The 19,575-nt window shown below is 42.8% G+C and overlaps 1 protein-coding gene, 1 long non-coding RNA gene and 1 other non-coding gene across 5 annotated transcripts in view; 2 read left to right on the top strand and 1 right to left on the bottom strand.

Moving 5' to 3' along the window:
* Mosmo (modulator of smoothened) overlaps window positions 1-13,029 on the bottom strand; it is a 59,384-nt gene extending 46,355 nt beyond the window's left edge. For all 3 annotated transcript variants that reach the window (XM_076941956.1, XM_076941959.1, XM_034494644.2), the window contains exon 1: window positions 12,903-13,029. In XM_076941956.1, coding sequence (XP_076798071.1) covers window positions 12,903-13,008 — 106 coding nt within the window. In that variant the 5' untranslated portion in view covers window positions 13,009-13,029. The remainder of the gene's footprint in view (window positions 1-12,902) is intronic.
* On the top strand, window positions 2,180-2,284 carry LOC117701988 (small nucleolar RNA U13). The gene has a single exon (XR_004605911.1). It is a non-coding gene; the product is annotated as a small nucleolar RNA U13 (small nucleolar RNA).
* Window positions 13,030-13,171: 142 nt separating the features above from the next.
* On the top strand, window positions 13,172-14,978 carry LOC143443863 (uncharacterized). The gene is made up of 2 exons (XR_013113184.1): window positions 13,172-13,473; window positions 14,320-14,978. It is a non-coding gene; the product is annotated as an uncharacterized LOC143443863 (long non-coding RNA).
* Window positions 14,979-19,575: the final 4,597 nt, after the last annotated feature.

Below are 19,575 nucleotides of genomic sequence, written 5' to 3'. Positions count from 1 at the left end.
ACCGACCTCTCAAACTGTAAGTCAACACAAACTTTTCCTTTCTTAAGCTGCTTTTGTCAGATATTTGTCAAAGTAACCAGGAAAAGTAACCAAGACATCTACATATGTGGGAGTTCTGGTGCAGCAGGGTTACTAAGTGCAAAGTGTTTAAAGAGCCCTCCTCTAGACATTGCTATCTGAGTGTAAACACAACTAATCTACGCCCTCCCCCAACACAGGGTCTTGCTCTGAACCCCTAGATGGGCTGAGCTGTGTGGACCAGGGTAGCCTCTAACTTGTGCTGCTCCTCTTTGCCCATGATCCAAATGCTGGGATCACAGTGTGCTCTACTATGCCTTTTCCTGAATTATTTCCTAATCACACACATATTCTTGTTATAAACGGGTGTACAACTCTTATGGTACAACTAAGAAATATGCATCCTTAGAAAAAGGATGCTATAGCAAACTTTACCATGATAAACAAAAATTTCAAAGATTTGTCTAGTATAGACAAATATGTCCTGAGTTTCATGTGTATATGCATGTGTAAACATTAGTCCAAAACAATTGCATAAGCCAATAAATTCAATTAACATTTATTAAAAAGCCTTCCTTTAAATCCCATTGAAGTGACTGAAAATTCAGACAGACAGATGGACAAATTAGAATTTACAGCAGCATGAGAAAAGGACAAAGATTTGTCAAAAAGCAAACAATTAATGAGAAGCAGATGGAAATAGAAGCAGGCTCACAGAAAATGGGCTACTGTCTCTGTAATCTATATTAATATGGGGCAAAAGATGGTCACTCTTATTACAGAAGTGGATGGGTTCTCCAAAAACACTCAGTAAAACCACTCGGTCAGAAGAGCAGCACCTGAGTTCAGCAGGCTGTACATTAAGCCAATGGGACTGAGCACTGAAAACAGCATTTTCAGCTGAGTATGAACTGCTTGAATACTCAGCCTAGGAACTTGCTGCAACTGGCTAAGTTGCTTAAGAAGGGCAGGGAACAGTGAGAGATGATAGGTAAGCAATGTGTTATTTTCGTTAACTCTGAGCTACAAAGGGACAAAGGTATTGTAAACTACTTCCAGAGGCAAAAAATTAATAAAAGAAATAGCACAGTAGGAAGAAACCCACAATGTACCTACCATCCCTGATGATTGGGAAGGTATTCACACCAAGAACAGTAAATCTTAGTGCAGGTTGGAGCACTGAAAGCAGACACTGCATGGAGTACCAGTGTGATTGCAAATGGATACAGGCAGATACTAGAAACAGTCCTCTCAACTTCCCAATGCCATCTGCTATACCAAGAGGGTCTGTCTTCTAATCCAGAATCCACTGAAGTCTTTCCTAGAGTTGAATCCTTAAAGGTGTCCAGTCTGCTAGTCCATAGGAACCATTCTGAGGCTGGAGAGGTGGAGGATAGGATCACACATGTTTTTTGCAGAGGTCCCAATTTCAGACCTAGTATCCATGTTGGGTGTCTGATAACCACCACTGACTCCAGTTTCAGAGGGTCTAGTACCTTTGGTCTCGACAGTCACTGCACTCATGTGTATATTCTCACAATACACATAATTTAAAAAACTTTTAAAAAGACTTTTTAAAGAGCTGGACAGTTGTAGTGCATGCCTTTAATCCCATCACTGGGGGCAAAAGCAGGTGGATCTCTGAGTTCAAGGCCAGCCTAATCTATGGAGTTGAGTTCCAAGACAGGCAGGGCTGCACAGAGAAATTTGTCTCGTGGGTGGAGTTGTTAATTTTAAAGATTTTAAAGAAAACCTTGGCTACAGTAAGTCTAAGATCAAGCTAGGCTACAAGAGACTCTGTCTCTAGACACATAAAGAAATGTGGGGGTGGTTTAACTTAAAACAAAACCAAAAAACCTTAAGTCAGGATTAGTACTGCATGCCTTTAATCCCAGCACTTGGGAGACAAAGGAGGTATGCAGATCTGTGAGTTTGAGGCCAGCTTGGTCTACAGAGTTAAGTTCCAGGACAGCTAGAGCCACATAGTAAGATTCTATTTAAAAACAAAAAAACCCAACCCAACCCAACCCAACCCAACCCAACCCAACCCAACCCAACCCAACCCTCAGTGAAGTGTATGTACCAGAAAGAACAAATGTTTTTAAGCTCTGAAATCAAACAAGTGGATTAAAGAATAAACTGAAGACAAAAAGGCTACTTTTCCTTTTTTTGGTTTATAAGAGTGAACACTGGAATGCTCATGCCACAACGTGATTTGTGACTCTCACAAACCTTGTTAGGATGCTGGCATACTGACACTGAGAAAAGGGGGGAGGGGACAAAAATACTACACTGTGTTTGTTTACAGAACCAAACAACTACAGCGTGATCTTAGGGGTTAGTTTAGAAATCTAACTAACTGACCAAGATAACCAATCAACCTATACAGCTTTCATCTTATACTGTTTTAAAGTTGCAAATGACTACAGGGTAACTATACCTTATTTTACAAATGAAAACCAACTAATGTATCTAAAAACAATTAGACTAGAGTCTATGGTTACACAACTATTGAATAACTTGATATATATACATGCATATACTAATTATATATATGAAACATCTAACACTTTTGTACAAATGATCTCAGCCTGGGAGTTCAGAGTGTCCCTTGGGTGTTTTTACTCTTCCTTCATATAGAACATATCTAAAACAAATACACTCAGTCACTGCACTCAGCAACACCCCACTCCTAGTCTCCAATTCTGTTCAAAACCTTTGTGTAGTATCACTTCCTTTACTCTTGCCATCTGCAACCTTAGTTAGGGTCAACACTTCCTAATATACAAAGAATAACACATCATATCCCCTTTTTCAAGGAACTTTAAAAAAAATTCTATACTACAATAGATGGACGTGGTGGCTCACATCTGAAACCCCAATACTAGGCAAGTTGGGCAAGGAGAATTACAGTGAGTTCAAGTACAGCTTGGGCCACACAGTGACTTATAGGGTTACTGTAGAAGACCTTGTCTCAAAAGATAACAAGAAAATCTATACTAAAAAAATATTGCAGGAAACACACAAATAATTGTGACATAGACATGGTACCATGAGAAATACACAAATTGTTAGGGGAAACCATAGCTGACTTGATGTCAGCTGAATATTCTTAGATGGGCAAGCTGCAGATAAGATAGGCACCAGAATGAGCATGAGAGCTTTGCTTTGTAGGCTGAGAAAACATAAGTAAAATGTCTGAGATAAGAAAAGGATTGTACTTAGGACACAGTAATGGAGTGGGTTAGAATACAGACTCTGTAAGGACAAAGTCGGACCTAGGGTTGAGGGCACTGTGGAGCCAGACACACTCTGGTAACTAACTGCACGGTGCCTTTTGTTTATGGATGCATAAGGTGTGTTCATGGTGTCTACTCAAGTACACATGCAGTAGTTAAAGCCAAGATCAGCTCTGTGGGCAAGTCATATAACTTCCATCTCTCTGCAGGGTGAATTGCAGCTCTTATATAAGGATATTGTGAGGATTAAATTAGTTAACACAGATAAAGCCTGGAACAGTATCTGTCACAAAGTGCTATGTTAAGTATTTACTATGATTATACTTGTACTTTGAGGAGATAAGTTTAGCAGCAATGTAGAGAGAAGTGAACAGGAATGGAAATGTCTTTGCTGTACCTCCTTCCCCCATGCAGCTCCAGCTCCAAGGACAAGTACTGCAGAAGACCTCTTGAGTATTTAAATACTCATTAAATGTAGCACTTGTAATGTTCAAACCACACCTCCTTTCTGACCATCTGGTCTATTTTATCCTTGCAGAATACAGGTACTTCAAGGATATATATTTTTTTAATGTGCTTCAACGTAATCCTTCTGAATAGGAGCTGGAGAGATGGCTCAATGGTTGAAAGAACCTGTTGTTCATGTAAAAGGCCCGAGTTTAGTTTCCAACACCCATATGGTGGCTCAAAACACTCTGCAACTCCAGTTCCAGAGGATCTGGATTCCTCTTCTGACCTCCGTAGGTACTAGCCATGGAAGTGGTATACATATGAAGATGCAGGCAAAACAATCATATGCATCAAATACATAAATCTAAAGAACAAAACCAGGGCTGAAGCGATGGCTTGGTGATTAAGAGCATTGGTTGCTCTTTGAGACAACTTGGGTTTGATTCTCAGTCCCCACATGGCAGCTCACAGTCACCTGTAACTCTAATTCCAGGAGAGCAAACACCCTCTTCTGTCCTCCACAAATACTAGGCGCACATAAGGTACACAAATAGATAAGCAGGAAAAACATCCATATAATAAATGAGATATTTTTTAATTAAAACATCCTTCTGAATATTCAGTACAAGTGCCTTTTAAACCACAAATGCTTCAATAGCCTTTGTTGTAAGAATGGAAATAAGTCCAGTGATTTAGGGAATACCCAAGAGAGCAACAAGGAAGGTTTATTAAAGATAAAGATTTGCTTTATCAAAATGATGTCAATTTATAAAGGAGGTAGCCATATTTTTGATAATCTAAGAAGCCTTTGAGTCTTGCCACTCCAAGTTAGAGAACTGGTTAGCATAACTGATGGGAACATGATCTACTCTTCAGAGAACTGCTATCATCTAGTTGAAAGCTGACCCAGTGATGCTCCAAGGTCAACAGTACCACAGACAGAAGAACAGAAGAGCAAGAACAAACTGCTCCTCCATGTTCTCGTCTGACTTGTCCAACTGCATTTTCTTTACTCTTGCTTACTCTCTGACTATAGGATATGGTCCTCAGTTAATGGATCTATATTAAAAGTCAACAGCTGCCTTTTTGCTCAATATATACAGCAGCAAGTGTCAAAATGCCAAATGGGACATTTTATTTATAGCCGAGTAAGTAACATAAAGAGTCACATAAAAGTGCAGCCCGTTTCTAATTAAAAATAAATCAATTAACACAGTAATTCAAAGAAATGTCTGTCTCAAAACTGAACTGGAGTCATATACAGAAGCAAAGCATAGATGCTGGCTGGTGCTAACTCAAACATGTATACACAGCCTCTCTCCTGTCAGTTCTGAAGCAGTCAGTCTCAGAAGAACATAATATTCTACTCGCTTGATGAAAAGCTGGCAAGTACTCAGTGTAACTAACGTTTAACAACAGAGCACACAGCAAGCTCGGCATAGCATCAGTGCTCGAGACAGACTCCCATCCGGGCACTTCTTTGTTAGACTACCGTCAAAACACAAAGTCACCCCCAAGTTCTTGTGTCAAAGTGCAATGGTTTCTGTAATTGTTAAGCTTTTTAGGGGCTAGCTGCTTAGCAGGATAAGGAAGTTCAAGGAAATACTTAAAAACAAACAAAAGCCAACAGTAGTACAAGTTAGAAAACATTTTGATAACCAAGGCATCATGAGCAGGTAACACTGTGAGCATGTGTCACTATGAACTGACACCTACAACACTGCCACTGTGCGACCTGAGCTCCGGGAGAAGAGGAGGAGGGCCTAAGGTCAGCATGCATGTGTGTGCGTGTGTTCCATGTATGTCACTGAAAGTCCTGATTTACAATGCAATAACAATTTCACAAGCAGTAACACTTTGCTGTATGCCTGAATGTCCCCCTCATGTTATGTGTAATGCCCACTGGTTAAGTATATGCAGTGAAATGAAATATGTGAAAAGTAAATTCACATTTGTATTATAAAAGCTCTGGACAACCAAAAAGAAATGTCTACAACTATCTCAGCCACAGTGATGGTCACACCTGTAATTCCAGCACTTGGCAGGCAGAGACGAAGATTGGGAGTTTAAAGTGATCTTCAACTTGGAACACATGAGATCCTAAAAAAAAAAAAAAAAAAAAAAAAAAAGGCTTCAATCTGTCTAAAAATGATGGCTTGGCTCATAGTGATGATGGGATGCAACTATATGTTGCTTTGTTCCAAACCTGTGCATCCTTCCAACACTGCTGGCTGCCTCTCACTTACAAAAATTCTTTACTCTTTCAGATACACATAAACCCAAGGCACTCTTGATTTGGGTACTTACATGTGTCCCATTAAGTTTATATTGCTGCTACACTTACTGTGCTGCCCTTCTGCCCAGATTGGACCCAGCTGGTTTTAAGAATATTCAACTATAGACATACCATGTCGGCTTAAATCTCTTTTTGGAACAAGGCAGGGCAAAAGTAAACAAATAAGACAGATAATGCAAAAGAACAGCCCTCCAAATGCCCAGTGTCTTGGCTTTCCATATAATAACGGCAACTGTGACTAATACCCAGACATGTAGTCTATCAGCCAATGTGCTGATCCCTCACGTGCTACATTGTTTAAAACAATCATATTTTGTGGTGTTGTTCTGGTTTTTGACACAAGGCTTCTCTGTGTAGCTGTGGCTATCCTGGAACTCACTCTGTAGACCAGGCTGGCCTTGAACTCAAGGAATCTGCCTGTCTCTGCCTTCCCTGCCTCCAAAGTGGTGGCTAGCTGACCATCACGGCCAGCTGATAATCCTCCTCTGAACCAACCATGTCACCTTTACTTTACAGCCGAGTGATAGTTACCTGCCACAAACCATGGAGATTCCAAGAGTCAAAACCTAAATCCACCTGCTCCAAATCTTACTGTGCCATTTTACTGCAAGTAACTCTGAAACAAACCTACACTTATCATGAAAAGAATTTAAAAATGACACTGGTTTGGTCACTCTAGGCTAAAGAGTGGAGGACTGATGTTTGTGACTATTATTAAACCAGTTTTGAGAGGGGCTGTGGCAGATGCTACCAATCTAATGAACACACAGGCAGCCATCACTTGGCAATTTTTCTCTGAATTCCTTCTTTTAATGATTTCTCATTATTCCTGCCTTCTGTCCATGCTCTGTGAACCAATTCTCCCTACAACACTTCCAGGCCCATTAGAATGAATGTCTGGTTACATCTCTATTGGTACTGATAAAAAAATTAATTCTGGAAGACCAGAATGAAAAAAAATAATGTTTTGCTCAGGATCCTTAATCTCATTTTAGGAAATCTGGTCTATACTGTGAAATTCAGTATCAAATGATTTCAAGCTTTGAGGATATCCTGTGAATAGTTTTCTCTTTGAATTTTCTCCAAAGTCCTTACTACTTGATATGTGTAAGTTCTGATAATGTCACTAAAGAAAAGATTCTTCTTTACTTATGTATATATGTATATACTTGTGTGGAGGTATGTGTACATGAGTGCAGATGCCTGTTGAGGCCAAAGAAGCATGTTGGATTCCCTGAAGCTAGAGTTACAAGTAGTTGTAAGCTACCTGATATAGGTGCTGGGAACTGAACTTGGGTCTTCCACAAAAACAGCAAGTGTGCCATCTTTTCAGCTCCATAATGTGACTTTTTAAAAGAACACTAGTGGACTACTTTATCATTATAGAATTTTCTTCTCTCGCCAGATGACTGGGTAAATAAAAAGTACTTTATTACTACAATGGATAGTTATTAAGCAACAGAAGTATTTTAAAAGTTCAATATCGATGAACTTTAAAAATATAAATGAAAAAGCCAATCACAAAAACTCCACTTACCTAAAATACCCAAAATCTGCAACTCTCTAGGCAGAAAGATTAGTGGTTGCTTAAGGCCAGGAAGTTCAGGATGATGGCTAAGAGGTATGAGCTTGGTTTCTGGAATAATGAAAACACTCTAACATGGATGTGGTAATACTGGTATACAGTTCTGTGAGTAAACTAAAACCATTGAATTGTATACACAAGCTGAGTATTTTATAATATGTCTCAGTAAAGTTGTTGAAAAAGAATTTTATTGGAGAAAGACTTAAAAGACTCATGAAGAAATATTACGGATGCTCTCTAAACTAGAGGACATGGTCTCAAGGCGTCTGCTCTCTTGGTAATCAGACCTGGTCTTTCTCTACAAGTCACCCCGTGGGGCCAACAGAACAAGTTCTTAGTAGGCTAGCTCATTCAGGAATGATGTTATGGAGCTGCTACATGCTACATGTCTGTGAACACTGGAGTTACTGCAGCTCAAGGGGAAGGCCTTATTATCATTCGATAATCATTTTCCAGTACTTAGTAAGTGAGTCTGCTTATGTAGGAGCATTTTAATGTTTTAACCCAGTGTACAGGCCAGGATCATGTTGAACCAGTTTCAGAGAGCTACCAATCCTGCCAGTAGCCTAGGTGAAACTTAACTGCTTTGTTTGGGGCAGATGGCAGGAACCAGAAAGCAAGTACTTCTTAAGTCTCTCCATTCCCAAATTATCTCTCAAGCTTTAGACTTGAGAAAAAAGGAAACATCCTCACAAAATGTCAGACATTGAGTATAAACAGGGAAGTTTCTAACCATGAAAGTCAGAGGCTACAGAGAAAAGGGACTGAGTGACCTCATCTGTTAGTGTAAAACCAGGTACACATAGTCAAGGCTTTTATCTGTGAAAACACATCTGTTCTTTCATTCCAGCAGTCCTGCAGGAACAGGTTCCCACTTCTGCTAAGGACTGGGTAGTTAAGTCTACATTTTGGGATCTAACAGTAGGAAAGTGCTTGTCCCCAAATAAGCCAGTCTTCAACATCTTCCTCTGTAAGCACTCACATCACATTTTAGTTAACCATTTCCCCTTGAATGAATTTAAAATAGGAACAGTATAAAGCTAGTGGGCACATTTGTTGGCACAGGCCTTGTAAACCTGGTACCCAGGATTTGGAGGCAGGAGGACAGTCGGTTGATCTGCATAGTGAATGTGATAATCTTATCAATGTGACCACCTCTAAAAACAGCTAAGGGACATATCTTTGGGCTGGTGGGTGAAGGTATATGCAGAAAGAATAGTCTCACCACCCAGAGTAGGTAACACCTGAAGGACAGCCTACATTTAGACAGGTCAGAGGAAAACAGTGCTGCTTGCCTGACTTGCTTCTTGCCAGTGTCTATCTTGTTGCTGTTGCTGCCATAGGAAGCCAGCTTCTAGGCCTTCCAGGTCTTCAGAGCCAGACTGGGGTTGCCGAAGCATCTAGTCCTGACTGAGCAGTTACCAGATTTCCAGCCTCTATAACACATAGACAGCCACTGATAAACGCCCAGTCCCTATCAATTGTAAGTCATTCTAGGAAACCATCTCTTATAATGCGTAAGCACGTGTGTGTACGCGCATACACACACACATACATACACACACACACACACACACACACACACACACTCGTATATTATATCAGTTCTTTCAAGAACCTTGACTCAAACAATGAGCTCAGGGCCAGTCTGAAGTAGACCCTGTCTCAAAAGACAGAAACAGTAGCAGGGACAAGGGTATCAGCATCTGATCCCCACTTCAAATACCGACATCCCATCCGAACAGAGAGAAAAATACAACCGTCTTCAGGAGCAAATGCAGTGACCTGTTCTTACACACCCACTGTAGAGGTTCTGATTAGATGTATGGAGAAGCTGTTTTATACACTTAAAAAAAGGAGGTTTGGGAAAATGCAGCAACCTTCAGAGAGAGCAGTATGCCAGTCACTGAAACCCTGTGGTAGAGGGGTGATACCTCCATACAGGAATCTAGAGATCTGAAATAGCTTAATGGTTGATCATACTACAACTAACAGCATTTTTTTTTCCTATTCTGTCACAAAAAGTTTGCTTCTTTAGGGACATGAGGAAAGAGTGACACTGAAGTTAAGCAATGTCTATGAAGCCAAAAGCCAACATTTGAGATTGAGATTGAAACTCATATCTGTTTTTTTCCCATCTGTAATCTGGCAAAACTCAAATTACTAATGAATTTACTTTAAACTTCATTTAAGATAAATGAAAAGCATTTCAAGGAAAAGATTCCTTTCTAGGACTTAATCTAGAACCTCTACACCACAGCCCTGACAACATTTTTTAAAAAGGAAGCCTTGCCACAATGACACTCATATATCATACACAACACTGAAACACAGGGAAATGTAGAAATGACAATTTTACATCAGCCAAATATATGAGGCCAAAGGAATCACAGTGAGGAGCTGGAGTCTCTGGACTTGAGCTAGCATACAACACTACATCACTGACACTACTGTTAATGCTGGGTCCAGCAGGCAGCAGGAGTCTGCCCTCAACAGGGCAGACTTACGTAACTGTGTCATTATATCCACCCGACATTAAGCATTCCTGGTTGTCCTAATGGACACTGCTAAGGGTCCTTTAGAAGTGCTTTCCCCAGGCACTTTCCCTCGCAAACACTAGGTTTCATTGCATCTGCAGAAGCTTGTGCATAAACCACAGCTATCAGAGCAAACGCAGCAAAGGTTCTCACAGTCAGGTAAGAATACACAGAATGTACCTTTTCTGTATTAGGATCAGTTCAGCAAAAACAAACTTAAAGCAGTCCGAAGTGTGGTCGCCACTCTCTGGCAACAAGCTGATAAGCTATCAGCTAGGGTTCTGGTGTTTGACAGAGGCTGAGGCGCACCAAGGCCAGAGTATGCAGATGAGAAATGAAGCAAGAGAAACAATAAGGAAGTGACAGAGAAAGCATAAAGCATGAGGGGAGACATTTAAGTTCTGGGATGTTATTCTTGATGTTTACATATTTCCAAGAACATCTAATGAGGTCCTGTCACTTCCTACAGTAAAAGCTTAAGGCGGATTGCAAAACAGCAATATGACAGTTACTTATTTATACTACGTCTTCAGTGCTGAGAATGTTAGGGAACATTCTTAATGTTTCCCGTGGACTAATGTGGCTAGCCATCACTAGAAGCCAAGGAGGTGGTTAATGTCCTTATTTTACAGAGGTAAAAACAGACACAGGGAGGCCAAGGGGCTTGAGCCAATCCCACGATGCCAGCAAATGATGGTGCTTGTATGTGAGTGAACCCTGGCACCTCCCTCAGGTCACCACACTGGATTTCTAGCTACACTGTGCAGATCACTAGTTCTAAGAGTTCTGCTGTATTTTTAAATGTATTTTAAAAAAATCATTTAAAATTTGCAATAAAGGGCCTGGAGAGATGGCTCGGTTGTTAAGAGTACTGGCTACTCTTCCAGAAGACTCTGATCTAATTCCCAGCACCCACATTGTGGTTCACAACCATCGGTTACTTCAGTGCCTCTTCTGGCCAATTTCAGTACCAGACATGCACAGGGCACACAGACATATACATATATGAAAACACCCATAGACATAAAGTAAAATAGACTTAAAAATGACTGCAATAAAAAGCCGCCATTAAAATGCGAACACGAGGAAGGGAAATGGCCGAGTGCTTTGCTACCCAGTGAGGTCCCTTCTGAGACCTTGGAGCTCGGCCACTCCTCCCACTCCACATCCCACTTGCACTTCTTGTGATTGTCTCGCTGACTTGAAAGATGTGACTATTTTTATTTTTTATTACTTATTTCATATAAGTATTGTTGGTGTTTTATTTCCAAGAGCATTTAGAAAGCTCACTATCTACTCACTATCACTATTTAGAAAATCCAAGGAGCTGGACACAGGGGTCAATGGGGCAGGAAGGTTGCCACACTGTACATCCACAAAGCCAGAAAAGGCTACTGTCTGCACACTCTCTGCAGCTGCTTCCCTTTCTCAAACATTTTCTCCTTTCTGCAAACTTTGGGCTACTGTCTCTTTCACGTCTTTGCCAACTCACAGCCAAAGACTTTGAATCTGACTGCGCCCCGTTGTATTTATTCTCTCTTTCTTTCTCTCAGTGGCCTTTGCAACATCAGCTCTGGAACACTGCACGGTTACTGCTCTTATATAATGTATAGTAGCAGTTCCCTTCTCTAGGTTACCTTGCTTGTGCACGTTCCATCCATCCACTACCTACCGGGATTCCACTAAAAATCTTTTTTCAATAAGGATTCTCAACAGTGCGAACCTTTGCTCCTAAGTATGTGATACTTAGAAAGTCTCACAAAGGAGTCACTACACATACAGTCAGAGTAAAAACAACCGTGGTAACGAGCTGAATGTCACACATATAGTCAAATACATTGTCTGGAATCTGCAACACTTTCAGAAACAGCCCACAGGTACCAAATTTCACATGATTCTCAAACTCTCTTTTTATGTGTTACAATTAACAGCTCTGGTAAAACTCTACAGTGAAGACAAGTATAATTTTTTAGTGTTATGTTAATAACCAGTAAATCTGGCAGCATGATTTTGTGTTACTAGGTCTAGATTAGAGAGGAGAGGAAGCAGAAAGCAACAAATGTCTCAGCTACAGCTTTTTTTTTTTAAGAGCTAAAAATATTGCTGGATAAATTGAGAACCCTATGCGACACGTAAGAAGTTTGACAGCATAGCGATACATTTTATAACAAATCATTTGAAGGGTTCCCACTCCTCATTCCCTTCACCTTCACTAACAAGCAGTTCAAATACAAGACCGTTCCTTAATTCTGAGCGATTCTCCTGACAGCTGTGTACATTAATTAAAGGTTTGGTCTCGCAGGTCTAGGTGAGAGAGAAAGAGAATCAAGAGAGGGTTGGAGCTGAGAATCCTGCCAGCACATTCACCTGGGATACCCTTCGTAAAGATGCCCGCCTCTTTCTTGAGGGCACCCCACACACCCCCGCCTTCAGCGCCAACGTTCCAGCAGGCACTGCCGCTGGGGCTGCCTGCGACTCTAATGTGTTATTTAATTTTCTAACTACTGTTAAGATATCTCCAGCGCGCGCGTGTGTGCGTGAGATGCGCTGGAATGAAAGATGCTCCATAAAATGAAGTTTATTATTAGTATTATTATAGCCCCCCGGGCCTAAAATAAAGCAAAGATTATAACCACATACACTTCAAAGGGGAAAGGGGGAGCCACAGCGAAACAGCCTCCGCAGGGCCCCCCACCCCCACCCCGGCGCCGACCTTTAACCCTCGGGACCGCCGACCCGGGGGACGGCCGCCCTCCCGGCCCGCGCACGCCGCTCACCCGCCGACTCCCCGGTGTTGATCCAGTCCGGGTTGGCGATGCTGGCGATGGCGAAGATATCGGCGGCCAGAAAGAGACATCCTGAGATGATGGTCAGTTTATCCATCGCCCCGCCCCGCTCCCCCCACCCCCCACCGCAGGGCAGGCCGCGGCCTCACTCCTCGCGCCCCATGGGCCGCCTGGCCCCGGGGTCCCCGCGCCGCCGCCCTCGGCCCTCGGCCCGCGCCGCGCGCTCGCGCCCTCCGCGCCGGGACCCGCAGCCACCGCCCGCCCCGGAACTGCTCGGCCCGCCCGCCCCTCACCCGGAAGCGAAACCACGCGCCGGCCGGCGGCGCCCAGGACTGCCCTGCAGAGCCTTCCCGAGGGGGCGGCGGCTCAGCCCGGCGCTGGGGGCTGCAACGGTGGCTCTGCTGGGAGACCACTGCGATCTTAAAGATTTGTCCTGTGAGCATTAGGTGCAGGCTATCCCAGAGGCACGGAAACAGCCAGTGGGGAGAGAGAAAATGGGAAGCCTGTCAGGTTCAGGGACCTGCAAAATGGCCCTTGTGACTAGAGAGCGGTATGAGAAAAGGTAGGCAGAGGCCAGAGGTGGCATTCGGGGTGGACACACGCCTGTAAATCCCAGCACTGGGGAAGCGGAAGCTGGAGAGCCACCAGTTCCATGACAGCCTAGGCTAAATAGTGAGATCCTGTCTTTAAATTCACCAAATGTGTGTTTGGATTTTGTTCCAGATGCAATGAAAAGAACCGGAGGGTTTTCGACAAGGATAGTGACCTTATTTGGTTTGTGAAGATCTATGATATAAATAGATTATAATGGGGGGAGGGGCAGCGAATGTAGGGACACCAGAAATGGCCCCACAGTCTAAGACAGAGAATGTCTGTCTTAGACTGTGGCTTTTAGTTAGGGTAGTCAAGAAAGAAAAATGAGAAGAGGTGAGTGTTTTGCAGACAGAAGGAAGGACTTACTGATAACAGAGAACTCGATGAAGAAGAACCTGGAATGCTTGTTAGTTTGCACCTACCAGGTGTTTAGTGATACTATTTACAGAATAAGGGTGTGGGGAGAGCCTTAGATTGAGTGCATAAACGGGAAACAATACTATAAATTGTTACAATAACAGAGGATTTGTCAAGCTGGGCAGTGGTGGTGTACGCCTTTAATTCCAGCACTTGGGAGGCAGAGGCAGGCAGATTTCTGAGTTCGAGGCCAGCCTGGTCTACAGAGTGAGTTCCAGGACAGCCAGGGCTACACAGAGAAACCCTGTCTCGAAAAAACAAACAAACAAACAAACAAACAAACAAAAACAAAAAACAGGATTTGTCTACGATCTTGCTGACCCCTGGAGATTTCCTTCCGCTGTGGCTCTCTGCTAAATCACCATTAACCCTGACTTTGTATCCATCTCTTTCTCAGCACTCCATAGAGCAAAAGGAGATGATTTTTCTACTTAAGCACCACCTAAGCTATCTCTAGAAGGACCTAGAAGAGTGACATTTGTCTCTATTTTGGGGATGCCTACATGTGCACAAAACTCAGCAGGTTTCAAATTCCACCAAATCCAGCATCCTTGCAGTAATGTGTTCCTGCATCAGTGACATCACATAGATTGGGGAAAACGGATTTGATTGCTGGTCTAAAGACTTTTTGGCCCAAACATTGGTCTCTTGGGACAAGTATTTTTTAAAGTGCATATTTAATTAGATAATTTATTTTTCCTCTGCCATAGACACTGACTTGGGCAATTGATATTTTCTCGGGATCCAGATGGCACGCTTGTCAGTTTACTGCAGTAGCTTGTCCCTTTCTTGTTTTAAGGACTGGGAAGTCTGAAGGAGTCATAGTTTTGGCTTCTTATCTGCTGTTTTGATCTGACCAGAATAAAAGAAGCTGTAACTATAAAGAGAAGATTCCTGATTAAAACCCAATGATGTTCATATCTGATCAAGGCCAAATGTTGGAACAAATTGTGACTGTTTTAATTCCAGCTCTGTGGAATGATGCTGCTTTAATTCTTGTGTTTTAACAAAACAAAACATAAATTCTTCCTATTAACCCAACAGTATTTACCAGAACATCTTGAAGTGTATTCTTCTATCCAAGATTCTAGACCTCAGAATAAAGCGTGTGTGTGTGTGTGTGTGTGTGTGTGTGTATGTGTGTGTGTGCATTCGTGTGTGCTTGCGTGGGTGTATGAGTGTATGTGTATTAGAAGGATTAAAAAAACATCCTTTTCCATCAGGCTAGTGATTGTTGTAGATAACAGTCCTTTCCTACCACGTAAGACGGGGATAGTTATTAGGGGACAAGCAGTGTTCACAGTTCCCATCACTTCTCCTTTTAGCCCCACACTCTATTTGTTTTCCAATAGCACTGATAATTCAGAGTTCCATGTGTCTGTGGTGTAGAGGACAGAACAGTTCCCTTTTCTATAGCTCTACCTAGATTACAATGGAAGCAAAGCTTGGGTGCTATGGAGAAGAGCAAAAGGATGCAGAAGTATGTGCTAATCCCAGCCCTGCTGCTGACTTGAACTTGAGAAGTCCATACCCTTGCCTTGAGCCTCTTTTCCCTATCTTCCCAAACAGACTTTCTGTGTGGCAGAGGTATCCCATCATTCACCTGAATAAAACAGCTGGGACCTTTCTATTCAGAGATGAGCCACTGTGTTCCTTATGGCAGAAAGTCCTTGGAGACCAGAAGATCATAGAAGGCCCCCAGGAGGGATCTATGCTGGCAGCCTAAAGACAGAAATAGCCATACGGTGGCTGTTAAAGGGCTGAGAATATGGCGTGCTTTATTGTGATAGATGGTAGAACTCAGCTCAGAAGAGGCTGAATCCAGATGGGACTTCAGGGAAAACTGGAGGAAACTGTGCCATTACTCTGCACTTGAAGGAGCATCTTTGGCCTGACAGGATAATGAACATACATCCTCTCTCAGTCAAGTTTACTTCATGGGCCAAGAGAGTGGCAGATATGTTGCATATTTGTACCTGGGATTCCTAGGGTTAGAGAAGACAAAAGTCAAATCCAGAGGTGAGCTTATACCCAGGGATCAAATGGCAGTTTGTCTTGTAGGTTGGTTCTCCTGGAACTGTCTCCAAGATGAACTGTTATTGATCGGTGGTGCATAGGGCATTCATTAGGGAGCTCTTTTAGGACCAATTCCTGTGGGGGAAAGGAAGGAAGTGGAATTAATCTGAAGTCAGCTGCTGGCACAGGAGGTTTTGGCAGACTGAAAGAGAGCTCTCAAGCTCAGGTGGGTGTTTTGAGTTCTGTCAGGACAAAGGGACTAAGTCTTCAAATACTGACTGACTAGGTATTAGGTGCTAGCTACCCCAGGAATTGGGTGTAGCCTTGGGGAAAGCAGCTTATTCAGCCAAGGATGGTTTGTCAAGAAGACAGCAGAGGACTGAGAGATGGCTCAGTCAATAAGGTGCTTACTGTGCAAGCATGAGATCTGGCTTGGAACCCATGTGAGCCTAGGCACAGTGCTTATGATACCCTGCTAGGGGAAATAGAGACAGGAGGGTCCCTGTAGCCTGCTGACCAGATAGTCTAGGCAAATTGGTGAGCTCTAGGCTCAGGGAAAGACCTTGTTTTATAAAAAGGGGGTGGGGGAGGAGAGTGGCATTGACCTCTGCCCTACACACACAAGCAAGGAAACATGCACAAATGCCCTAAAAAGACTTCTATCAGATCACTCGACCTACAACCCTCCCCATAGCTGGGGACCAGTCCCTCTGCCCTGAGGGTGCACCTGTATTACAAAGTGGGCATTTTGCAGTTTATTCTGTGACTTGGTCATCATAAAGTGTTTTGGTTTTTGATTTTGAGTTTTTTTTCTGTGTAGCCTTAACTGTCTTGGAACTTGCTCTGTAGACCAGAATGGACTTCAACCCAGAGACCCATCTGCCTCTGCCTCTTGAATGCTGGGATCATTTAAACACAAGTGCTACCACCCTGGCCTTTTGACAGGATCTTCGGTAGTACAGGCGGGTATGGAATTTATATCCTGCCTCTGTCTTCCAAGAGCTGGGATGACAGGTATGCGGTACCCATGTCTAGCTAGTAAATTTCAATTCATCAGTATCTTCAAATAAAGTTGGCTGCAGGAAAAAGAACCACATTGATCCAGTGATTTGAATTCTATTCATAGCACCTATTCTTGGGACACACTTACCCAGATTTGATGAAACACTCCTTGCAGTGAAATGCAAGCCAGAGATAATAAAAATAAAAATAAAAAAAGACAATAAAAATGTGCTTGCTTATGGAGCCTGAGGACCCGAGTTCAATGCTTAGGACCAGCATGGTTGAAAGAAACAACCAACTCCTCTGATCTCTACACCCTGACCATGATACATACATACCCATCCACACATGGACATATATAAATAAATGTAATAAAACATTTTATAAAAGATAATACTGGTTGGCCCAGATTTCACTGTGTAGACAAGACCAGCTTTAAATTCATAAACACACCTATGTTTGCCTCTGAATGCTGAAATTAAAAATGTGTACCTATATACAAAGCCAAGAAAAAATTTTGGAAAGTATATAGAAGGCTGGGTGTGGGGACACATGCCTGCAGTCCTTGTCTTTGGTAGACAGGGGGACCACGAGTTCAAGAGTAGCCTGGGCTGCACAGACAGACTGTCTCAGAAAAAGAAACAAAAAGCTTATTTCTTCCTATGGCTTAGTGCTCAATTTTGACTTGCTTCTTTTAGGGTTTGCGAGCATCCTGCAGGACCTCGGTAGCCTTCTTACTGGATGGGGGCGCTGCCATCTTGAGGCAAAAGGGAGCCTCTCAGCACATTCCTCCCACTCACCTACAATCCCTCTTACCTGTTGTCAGAACCTTTCATGTGCTTTATGAGTTGGGTAGCTTACACACTCATTTCCAGTTTAAGCTCCTTGTAGCTATACACGTTTCAAGGTGCAGTTGTTAGTCACCCATGTACTGTAAGACTATGACAACCAGATGTTAATTGAGTGCCAAACATTGCACCCTGTCCCTGTAGCAGTGATCTGCTGCTTTTCCAGGGATGCTGTTGCTGATGCCTGCTGGCCCAATGAATGTCTTATTGTGTCCATGATCCATCCTAGTGCATTTTCTTTCTCTGTCATACCACACCATTTATATATATATAAAAAAAATGTTTTGGATTTTAGAGTTTTCCCATGCCAGAGACTCCCTCTGTTCTCCTAAGGATTGATCATCATTCCACTGGGTGGTCCAGATCCTGAATCCTTTCTTAGCAGGCTATCTCTAGCACTTGATGCTGTGGGTTGGGTTCTCTAGGAAAGAGGTTGAGTTACAAGGAATTATTAGAGAATGCTTTTGGTCCCCATATCTCTGGGTGAAGATAGAAAAGAAACAAGACTGAGCAGAGAAATCAGAGGCTATAGGGTGGCCATATAGTCAGGGCCACAGCTAGGCTTGATGGGAGCTTTGTGATAACTCTGCACTGGCCACTAGCTGCCCCAGGGACATGGGATCCTGAGCAAAAGCCCTCAGGCAGCAGCAGGAGATGGAGGAGAAGGTTATTTAGCTCTGAAAGGAAGTCAGAAAAGCAGCGTCCTTGAATTTGTATCACACATTTCTCCTAGTCAGTATGACCCTAGTATCCACTCTAACGTGTTTTTCCACTTGAGAAGGAAAGAGAGAGTTACCCCCATATTTTCTAATCTCTTTCCTGGCAGGAAGATGGAGGTAAAGGATGCACTTTGTGACAAAGTGTACTTGGCACCTGAATGGATTCCAGCCACACTGGAAGAAGGAAAAGGTGGTCTATCAGAGGAAATGCAGCAGGAGGCCCCTTTGCACAAAACCCTGCAGGAAGGGGGCTAGCCAATGAAAAGCTGTCCTGCTTTATTGTTTGGGCAGAGCTAGAGAAACATAAGACTAAACTGAGACCTACCCAGGCTCACCCTAAAATCTTGGCACAGTGCCTGACTCCAATAGGTGTTCAGTAACCATTTGTTAAAGGACTGAATGCCCTGGGGCAAGGTGGTTAATTGTCTTCCCCCATCAGAGTGGTGATCCACTTCATTATATTAGTTTATCTTCTAAAATTTATTTTCCATAATTTGTAGTTTCCTAAAATTCTCTCCTTCATCTATGTAAAAAATGCAAGTTTCAAGCTGGGCAATGCTGGTACATGCCTTTAATCCAGCACTTTAGAGTTTGAGTTCCAGGAAAACCAATGCTACATAAAAAATACAATACAAAACAAAAACAAAACAAAAAACCCAAACCAAGTATGTCTCAAAGAAGGAGGAGGAAGAGGAAGAGGAGGAGGAGGAGGAGGAGGAGGAGGAGGAGGAGGAGGAGGAGGAGGAGGAGGAGGAGGGAGGGAGGGAAAGGAAGAAAAGTTCTAGCTGGGCAGTGGTGTCTTGTGCCTTTAACCCCAGCACTTGGGAGGCAGAGGCAGTAGAGGCCAGCCTGGTTTACAGAGAGAGTTCCAGGACAGCCAGATTACACAAAGAAACCCTATCGTGGGGGAGGGAAAAAAAAAAGGAAATTCAGTTTCCAAGAGGGTAAAGTTTGTGTCCGTCTCATTTACTCTCCTGTCCTCAGCATCCTCACAAGCCACACAGTGGCTTGCAGTGGATTTTGTTGAATGAGTGAATTGTGGGGGAGGAGGAATTATTTTGGGAAATC

This window comes from Arvicanthis niloticus, chromosome 1, assembly GCF_011762505.2.
Source record: "Arvicanthis niloticus isolate mArvNil1 chromosome 1, mArvNil1.pat.X, whole genome shotgun sequence".
NCBI classification, from domain to species: domain Eukaryota; kingdom Metazoa; phylum Chordata; class Mammalia; order Rodentia; family Muridae; genus Arvicanthis; species Arvicanthis niloticus.
This window is presented reverse-complemented; position numbering and strand designations above follow the sequence as displayed.